This window comes from Oncorhynchus nerka, linkage group LG1 (genome assembly GCF_034236695.1).
Source record: "Oncorhynchus nerka isolate Pitt River linkage group LG1, Oner_Uvic_2.0, whole genome shotgun sequence".
Taxonomy (NCBI): domain Eukaryota; kingdom Metazoa; phylum Chordata; class Actinopteri; order Salmoniformes; family Salmonidae; genus Oncorhynchus; species Oncorhynchus nerka.
In genome coordinates, this window is record NC_088396.1 from 34,030,108 (window position 1) to 34,039,840 (window position 9,733).

General features: G+C 43.8%; 1 protein-coding gene across 4 annotated transcripts in view; it reads left to right on the forward strand.

Annotated features, from left to right (window-relative positions):
• LOC115129557 (pre-mRNA-splicing factor CWC22 homolog) overlaps positions 1-8,780 on the forward strand; it is a 46,776-nt gene extending 37,996 nt beyond the window's left edge. For all 4 annotated transcript variants that reach the window (XM_029660032.2, XM_029660043.2, XM_029660063.2 and 1 more), the window contains exons 16-21: positions 4,098-4,175; positions 4,472-4,624; positions 4,864-4,991; positions 5,154-5,255; positions 5,748-5,929; positions 7,567-8,780. In XM_029660032.2, coding sequence (XP_029515892.2) covers positions 4,098-4,175; positions 4,472-4,624; positions 4,864-4,991; positions 5,154-5,255; positions 5,748-5,929; positions 7,567-8,318 — 1,395 coding nt within the window. In that variant the 3' untranslated portion in view covers positions 8,319-8,780. The remainder of the gene's footprint in view (positions 1-4,097; positions 4,176-4,471; positions 4,625-4,863; positions 4,992-5,153; positions 5,256-5,747; positions 5,930-7,566) is intronic.
• The last annotated feature ends 953 nt before the right edge of the window (positions 8,781-9,733 follow it).

Consider the following 9,733-nt stretch of genomic DNA (forward strand, 5'->3'; position numbering starts at 1 on the left):
AGCATGGGACCACGCAGCCGACATACCGCTCAGGAAGGAGACGCGTTCTGTCTCCAAGAGATGAACGTACTTTGGTGAGAAAAGTGTAAATCAATCCCAGAACAACAGCAAAGGACCTTGTGAAGATGCTGGAGGAAACGGGTCCAGAAGTAAATATATCCACAGTAAAACCAGTCCTATATTGACATAACCTGAAAGGCCGCTCAGCAAGGAAGAAGCCAGACTACGGTTTGCAACTGCACATGGCGACAAAGATCGTACTTTTTGGAGAAATGTCTTCTGGTCTAATGACCATGGTTATGTTTGGAGGAAAATGGAGAGGCTTGCATGCCGAAGAACTCCATCCCAACCGTGAAGCACAGGGGTGGCAGCATCATGTTGTGGGAGTGCTTTGCTGCAGGAGGGTCTGGTGCACTTCACAAAATAGATTACATCATGAGGACGGAAAATTATGTGGATATATTGAAGTAACATCTCAGGACATCAGTCAGGAAGTTAAAGCTTGGTCTCAAATGGGTCTTCCAAATGGACAATAACCCCAAGCATACTTCCAAATTTGTGGCAAAATGGCTTAAAGACAACAAAGTCAAGGTATTGGAGAGGCCATCACAAAGCCCTGACCTCAATCCTATAGAGAATTTGTGGGCAGAACTGAAACAGCGTGTGTGAGCAAGGAGGCCTACAAACCTGACTGGGCCATAATTCACCCAACTTATTGTGGGAAGCTTGTGGAAACGTTTGACCCAAGTTTAACAATTTAAAGGCAATGCTACCAAAAACTAATTGAGTGTATGTAAACTTCTGACCCACTGGGAATGTGATGAAATAAATAAAAGCTGGAAATATATCATTCTCTCTACTATTATTCTGACATTTCACATTCTTAAAATAAAGTGGTGATCCTAACTGACCTAAGACAGGGAATGTTTACTAGGCTTTAATGTCAGGAATTGTGAAAAACTATGTTAAAATGTATTTGGCTAAGGTGTATGTAAACTTCCAACTTCAACTGTACCTGAACCACTAGTTTTCCAATTGTCATAGATTGCCGCCTTTCCAACAAGTCAGTAAGTCAAATTTCTGGACTGCTAGAGCTGCCCCGGTCAAGTGTTGTTATTGTGAAGTGGAAAGATCTAGGAGCAACAACGGCTCAGCCGCGAAGTGGTAGGCCACACAAGCTCACAGAACAGGACCGCTGAAGCATGTAGCGCGTAAAAATTGTCTGTCCTCACTACCGAGTTCCAAACTGCATCTGGAAGCAATGTCAGCCCAATAACTGTTCGTCGGGAGCTTCATGAAATGGGTTTCCATGGCTGAGCAGCTGCACACAAACCAGTGGAAACTGTTTTCTGGAGTCATGAATCACATTCACCATCTTCACCATCTGGGTTTGTCGGATCTGGGTTTGGCGGATGCCAGGAGAATGCTACCTGCCCGACTGCATAGTGCCAAATGTCACAGTTTGGGCTAGGCTCCTTAGTTAGGATATCTTAACGTGACAGCATAAAATTACATTCTAGACAATTATGTGCTTCCAAGTTTGGGAAAATCCCTTTCCTGTTGAAATGATAACTGCAAGACGCATACAATGACAATGCCCCCGTGCACAAACAAGGTCCATATAGAAATGGTTTGTCGAGATTGTTGTGGAACAACTTGACTGGCCTCCACAAAGCCCTGACCTCAACCCCATCAAACACCTTTGGGATTAATTGGAACGCCGACTGCAAGCCAGGCCTAATTGCCCAACATCAGTGCCCGACCTCACTAATGCTCTTGTGACTGAATGGCAGCATGTCCCTGCAGCAATGTTCCAACATCTAGTGGAAAGCTTTCCCAGACGAGTGGAGACTGTTACAGCAGCAAAGGGGCGACCAACTCCATATTCATGCCTATGATTTTGGAATGGGCTGTTCGACGAGCACGGGGGACATGCTTTTGGTAATGTAGTGGATGTGGTTGAGAATGAGGATGCATCCCAAATGGCACCCTATTCCTTATAGAGAGCACTACTTTTGTCTCAGGTCAAAAGTAGTGCGCTATTAGGGAATAGGGTGCCATTTGGGCGGTGCCCTGAGTATCCTCAGGATGGAGAGGGTTCTGAGATTAGATGGGGGACAGACAGCGGTCTCATTGCATTCCCATCGTGTTGCCATGCCAGGCAGAGAATCAGGCACACTGTGTGAACATCACACTTTCCAATCTCAGTATCGCACAACATAACACAGCCTCCTGCTGCTGTCTGCTGAGACAGTTACCAGACAGACATGCCTCTCAATAACGAACCATACAGCTTCTAGCCTCAGTCATAACCATCATTATTTTGATAACTGTGCTGAGATGTTAAATGAGTTGTCCAGTCTGTCAGCTAGCTAGGCTATATGCTGAGAACTTTCTCTCACACCTTTTACTTTCGCAATGAATTTAAATGTGTTCACACATGAGTCATTCTTGTTTTAGCCCACATGATAAGTTAAATGCTAGGATGCACAAGTTTTTCCTCACCGATGTAACTCGGTATAGTCAAATATTTAGTTGTAGTCTCAATCTGGTTACCTAGAAGTACAATATAGTTATGTTTCTAGGTTATTACATATTTATTAACTTAATTCCAGAATACTTCTAAACTCCCCACAATGCACTATTTGTCAGCGTCATGAAGGATCTACTCTACTCTGGCTACCAAGTTCGTATGCTGGCTCGGTAGCTAGCTCAAGCTGGTTTATGATAGCCACACCTCATGCTATTCACAGATTTTGTGTTCTGTGTTCTCCAGTGGGAACCCTTTATTACGGCAGACTCTGGTGCTTTTGGGGAGTTTTGTAACTTTTTCTACCTTGGCTTAGTGCTAGCTGACGGACATCTGTAATCTATCCAATTTGGATTTCAGCCCGGTGAAGCGCCCACCTCCCCCTCGTTTTGGTAGCTAACTCGGCCTGGACTCATTTAAACATGTGTCACCTTTGGCTGGGCCCCAGTCCATCTGTAAGTCTCTGCTCTCTCTTTTCTTTTAATCTGCGGTTATGTTTTAGTTGTGTTGTGTTGTATTCTAGCTGGTCTCCAGTAGTTGGGCTTTAGCTTGCCGACCTACACCGTGGTGGTTGGCTAGGCTAATAGCTAGTTGGCTAAAGAGTTAATGTGATAACTGCATATACCTAACATTTTTTGATAACTGGTTAGATTGTGTTATATATTTCCAAAACTTTGATTTACTTTGATGTAGCTGTAAGATAGGCATTGATAGCAACTGGCCGACTCAGTGCTAACGTAACATTAGCAGGCTGGTAGGGCTAATGTTAGCAGGCTAGTTGGCTAGCAACCTTGCAAGTAGATTTGTAACAATAAATTCATAAAGTATTTGCTTCTAACTTACCTGAACATTTTATTGAAACCAGCAGTCATGTGTGCAAACTATTTGCTTTAATTTTAAGTTATACATGGAAGTTATATCTGTTGGAATTTACATTATAAGGAATAGGCTGGCTTGCCGGGTCCTCCATATTACATCACACCCTGGAAAAACATTTTCTGACATGACTTCGGCATTCTTTGGTATGATTCCAAGGAATCATTCAGATTTTACATGAGCAAATAGTCCAATTTGTATAGATTTTTCCTCCCTCCGTATCACAAACATGATTCTCCTATCTCTCCTCACCACCAGTGTAATTTTGTGCCAGCCCCTGTCAGGTCATGGCCTGTCCAGGACGTTCATTTGAAGATTGATCACACCGCAGCCTATGGTTGTGCAAGGCTGGCCTCCTCAATGAAAATATAGTCTTTTGAAATCAATAATCTGCTTGGCTGGGATATTGGTTGGAGGATGATAGGACACCGAATGGTTATGTCCAAAATGGCACCCTGTTCCCTATGTAGTGCACTACCTTTCACCTGGGCCACGTCAAAGTAGTATACTATGTAGAGAATAGGGTCCAATTTAGGACCGGCTTCTCGCTGGCTGCAGGTGGATGTAACAGATGGGTCTTTTTATATCCCCCATAGGTGCAGTCCTTCCTGGCTTGGCCAAGTCTCAGCATCCCCCCTGTGTCCATGTTCCAGTGATTAAAGCTATTTTTGTGTCTGCCTTCTCCCAACAGAAAGAGCTGTGCAACATGATTCTAGACTGCTGTGCCCAACAGAGGACCTACGAGAAGTTCTTTGGTCTTCTAGCAGGGGTAAGAAGACCAAATAATATATATTTATATATATTCTTTAATTTAAATATAACCAAAATATATATTTCATCATTTTCCTTTATCCCTGAGACAATTTTCATTAACTTATGTTGCATGCTGAAAGTTGGAATTTCATCACCCTTGAAATTACATTTGTTGATAAGCCTTGTAGTTTACTACAGTGCAGTTCATTCATTTGGCTTTTTACAGGAATTTGTCTCGCATTCAAGAGCACTGCGTTAAGACCAACTATATTCTACTCTCAACTAACATTGTGAACTCTGTTCATTTCTCAGAGGTTTTGTCTGCTGAAGAAGGACTATATGGAGAGTTTTGAGGCCATCTTCATGGAGCAGTATGAAACCATCCATCGCCTAGAGACCAATAAACTGAGAAATGTTGCCAGGATGTTTGCTCATCTCCTTTACACTGACTCTGTCCCGTGGAGTGTATGTATTGTAGCTCTCTAGGGGATGCGTCCCAAATGGCACCCTATTCTCTATATAGTGCACCTTCTTTGACTGTGCCCTATTGGCCCTGGTTGAAATTAGTGCACTACATGGGGATTAGGGGGCCATTTTGGCCACAGTAACTCAACATCTCTAACCTAAAAGCTTGTGCTGACTTTGAGTTCCCTTCAACAGCTACTAATCTAGTTACACCGCGTGTCTGTGTGTTTCTCTCTCAGGTGCTGGAATGTATTAAAGTCAGTGAGGACACCACCACGTCGTCCAGTCGAATCTTCGTCAAGATCTTGTTCCAGGAGCTCTGTGCCTACATGGGTCTGCCCAGGCTCAATGAACGACTCAAGGATATGTACGTCAATCTAGTCTTCTAATATGTCACTTGAGGATGTTGATACTAGTAATCTGGCTCTGCTATTCTCTGAGGGGATAAATTAAGTTGAATTTAAATACATTTAATTGTCACGTTTTGATGCATGGGATTGTCTCATCCGATCTTTTTTGTATCTTCCAGGACGTTGCAGCCCTTCTTCGAGGGTCTCTTCCCTCGTGACAACCCCAGGAACACCCGATTCGCCATAAATTTCTTCACCTCCATTGGCCTGGGTGGGCTTACGTAAGTGTCTCCATTCTAATAATATAATCATAATACGTGCCACTTTCATCCAAAGCAACAGCACAATGAGATTGCGTATACGTTTTATGTATGTGTTGGTGATTTGTTAACCCACAACCTTCGCATTGCTGCTGCCTTTACCTGCTGAGCCACACAGGAACACATTGTAATATAGCAGGTTGGGGTATTGCGTCACCATCCTGCTGTGATCTGCCAAATCAAACTTTATTTGTCACATGTGCCGAATACATCAAGTATAGACGTGAAATGCTTACTTACAAGCCCTTAACCAACAGTGCAGAAGAAGAAGAAAATATTTAGACTATTTAGATAGTAGACTAAAATAAAAAGCAATAATAAAAGTAACACAATAACAAGGCTATATACAGGGGGTGTGTCATAATTTATTCTTTCTCGATCTCTCTCTCTCTTTCCCCTTTCTCTCTCATTCTCTCTCCTTCTCCCTCGCTCTACCCACTCTCCCACCCATAGGGATGAGCTCCGTGAGCATCTGAAGAACGCCCCCAAGATAATCATGACCCAGAACCAGGACGTGGAGTCATCAGACTCCGACTCGTCCTCTTCCTCCTCTGACTCGTCTTCCTCAGACAGTGACAGCAGCGACAGTGACAGCTCTGACTCCTCCACTGACTCCTCGTCCAGCAACAGCTCAGGTACAGAGTAGCTTTACCACCCTGATAGTCCCTTACTATAGCCTGGTCCCAGATCTGTTTGTTATTTCTACTTTGGTCATTGGCGGCACAAACAGCACTTGGGGACCAGGCCACCCTCACTATGCTTTTTTTATTGATACACTTAGGCGTAGGTAGTTGAAAGGACATCATTGCAATCAACTTACAACCCAGCTCTCTTTTAACCAGCAGTCTGAATATTTTCTTAGACAAATGAAAAGGGCTGGTCCTTTAATAACTGTCTGCCCTCAACCTTCACCTCAACCTAATTCTAATGCCTGTGTTGTGTCCGGGGAGGTGGTGGTGCCTGTACAATTAGTCATTCTGTTTCTATGGTTGTACCCTTCTTTACTTGTCCCTGCTGTGAGGGTGGCCAAGCCTGCTCTGTGTGTGTTTGTGTGTCTCTGTGTGTCAGCCTGCGTCATGAGTCATTGCATGCCTCACCTTGAGGAATGTCAGTGTTGTACTTAGCCCTCTAACTCAGCATGCAAATTATTTTAATTGGCCAGCTCTATTGACATGAAACTTGTCTGTTTTGAATCACATCACTATTTCCCTAGAAAAGGCCTGTCCCCCATGTCACATTATATGGTAATAATATTTGCCATTTAGTGTTGGTTTTTATCCAAAGCAACTTATGGGAGTATTTAGGCTACATCGTGGCATCAGGGACATTAAGATGGCTTTTTGTGTCAGTCCCATGCTGATGAAATGCAACTACTGCCAACCAAGGACCAGTCTGTATTCACTTTTTCAATTTAAGAAAACATTTATATTTCAGGGATACATTTTAAATATCCAATTTAACAAGAGAACAGCGATTGTCCTGGTGAAACAGCTGGCCTCTACAGCTGTCCTCTACTGTCCTCAGCTGTCCTCTAGCGACAAAATGACCTCTGTTCACTGAAATGTCTAATACCTCTGAGCTTCAGTTGGTTCTCAGTAAATTGTCCTGAACATCAAGCCTGTGTGAGGTCCTAGAGGTGTTTCTCGGCTATTTACCATTCAGCCTGTGTGTATATGTATCTCTATGCAAAACATGCACGCAAAGACAGTCCGTCAATCCCGGCAGTGGTCCACACACACACACACACACACACACACAAACCCACGCCTGCAGTCAGTTTTGTACTCTGGCGGTTTAGTGACTGTTTGACTTGTGTGGTGTTGGTTGCCCCCGGCCTGCTCTCTGTAGGGCAGAGTGACATGTTAACATGGCAGAGTAGGGTACTACAGGCACTGGCCAAAAGCACAGTCTGTCATCACCACACATCATCTGCACACAGGCTGCATCCCAAATGGCACCCTATTCCCTAGAAGGCTCTGGCTAAAAGTAGTGCACTATATAGTAAAATAGTGTGCCATTTAGGACACACATAAGCCCCCCTCAAACTCCCATCACATGGCATAGCTCGGACCACTCATATGGAATGGCAAAACTGACTGTGATTTTTTTATTTTTTATACACAGCATAGAGAATGTGCCCCTCTATGGGCTGGCAAACTGGCATGTTGTGTGCATGCTTCTGGATGTATTTAGGCTCTTTACCCATGTTTAATAGATTTTGATTCAAAGTCTGGATATATTTAGTTTCTAAGACAAATTGACTGTTTTGCAGATTCTGATTCAAGGCGTAAAAAGAGTAAGGGCCAGAGCAAAAAGAAGAGCGACAAAGACAAGAAGAAAGACAAGAAGACCAAGGACAAGGCTTCTTCCAAAAAGATCTCGCTTCAGAAGTCACCTCTGGAGGAACGGCCCAATAGGAGTCTGAGACACGAGAACCGTCGCCGTGATGACAGCAGTAGCGATGAAGAGGTGGCGGAGCGCGGCGGAGGGAGACCCCGGCCTGAGGACCGCCACAAAGCCTCTCGCCACCGTGGTCGAGTAGAAGACGCTCTGCCACCCACACACGAGAGACCCGACCGTTCGGACCGTGGAGGGCACAATGACAAGGAGCTGCCTCGTGGCAGGCCTGGCAGAGACCGAGACTATGAGGACGGGGACAGACAGCCAGAGGCCCGCAGGCACAACAAGGACGATGGGGGGGGGGACGATGGGAAACACCGAGCCCCCCAGGCCGACCGTGACCGAGTCAGACACCGTAGCCCTGAGAAAGAGAAGGAACCAGTGAGCAGTGGAGGCAGGGACAGAGAAAAAGAGAGGTCAAAGTCACGGGAGAGGAGCAGCCGCAAGGAGAAAGACATGGATTCCTCCAGGGACTCGAACAGGAACGGGGTGGAGCGGCAGGCAGAGAGGGCAGAGCGGGCGGACAAGGAGAACAGGGAGAACCGCCATCACTCTGACAGATACAGAGAACCCAGGCGAAACGAGGAACGGAGCAGGAATAGCTCCCCGCGCAGACGGAGATAGCCGGACCAATGAGAAAAGTAGTAGGCTTTACTTTCCAATGTCCATACTTACATAATTTGAAGTTGTGTGCTACTGCAGACATTGAAACAGAGCCATAGTAGTTATGATAGTCATGCTGTTCATGTGCCAGCTTGAACTCATCCATCTCATTCTCTGTCATTGTCTGTCTCTCTCAATGTATGCATCTTATGCATAGCCTTTACAATTTTATATTGCCCAATGAAATCTTTCTTCGGAATGGTTCAGCGGTTGTATAGGATCAATAACAGTGCAGAGATCTGCTTGCAAAAGTAGTGTTTCTATGATTGTTTCTTTCTCTGGGTGTTATCAATGTAAGACTGGTACAGTCAAGAAAGCTTGTGAGTTTGTATTTGATGCATCAACCTATTTTGTATTAGTGGCAACCTATTTTTGTGTTGATAAAAAATAAGACAAAACATAAAAAATCATTCAACTGTTCAATTGTACTTGATTTATTACTGAATACTATATAGTATATTGAACATGTTTGCCCTAGGCAACACCAGAGCAACGGATGGCAGAGTGTACTTAAAATCAGCGGGTGCTGTCTAAGCCTAATCTTATTGCCTCTTGACTACAGAACATCGGCCGCCAACTTCCGTTCATTAAATTGTTGAATCGCCACCATTTTTGGACACCCAGCAGGTGATCGCTAACACACATCAACCCACAAAGGATCAGTTCTGAGCGATTCCAACATTGTTTATGTTAAACACTCTTGTAAGAATGCATTCAATAACCTGTCACCACATAGTTTCAGTACATACAACATGCATACAGTATGAATACATGCTTCTTACATAATTTACATAGATCTTCACATTGTGATCTCCAGATCAAATCAAATTTTATTTGTCACATACACATGGTTAGCAGATGTTAATGCGAGTGTAGCGAAATGCGAGTGCTTCTAGTTCCGACAATGCAGTAATAACCAACAAGTAATCTAACTAACAATTCCAAAACTACTGTCTTGTACACAGTGTAAGGGGATAAAGAATATGTACATAAGGATGTATGAATGAGTGATGGTACAGAGCAGCATATAGGCAAGATACAGTAGATGGTATCGAGTACAGTATATACGTATGCATATGAGATGAATAATGTAGGGTAAGTAACATTGTATAAGGTAGCATTGTTTAAAGTGGCTAGTGATATATTTACATCATTTCCCATCAGATGGATCCAACCTTATTTGACCTTCAACATTTTCCCCAAGGGCATACATACCAAAATGCATTACACAGGGTTCCAGGAAAACTGGGTCAATATTGGGATGGAAGACGTAACATAGTAAATCTAAATCGGGGACACTCCAAATAGTATGTTACATTTCGTATAGTATTTATTTATTTGTGGATGTCCATCCATTTTGTATGATATGTTAGGAA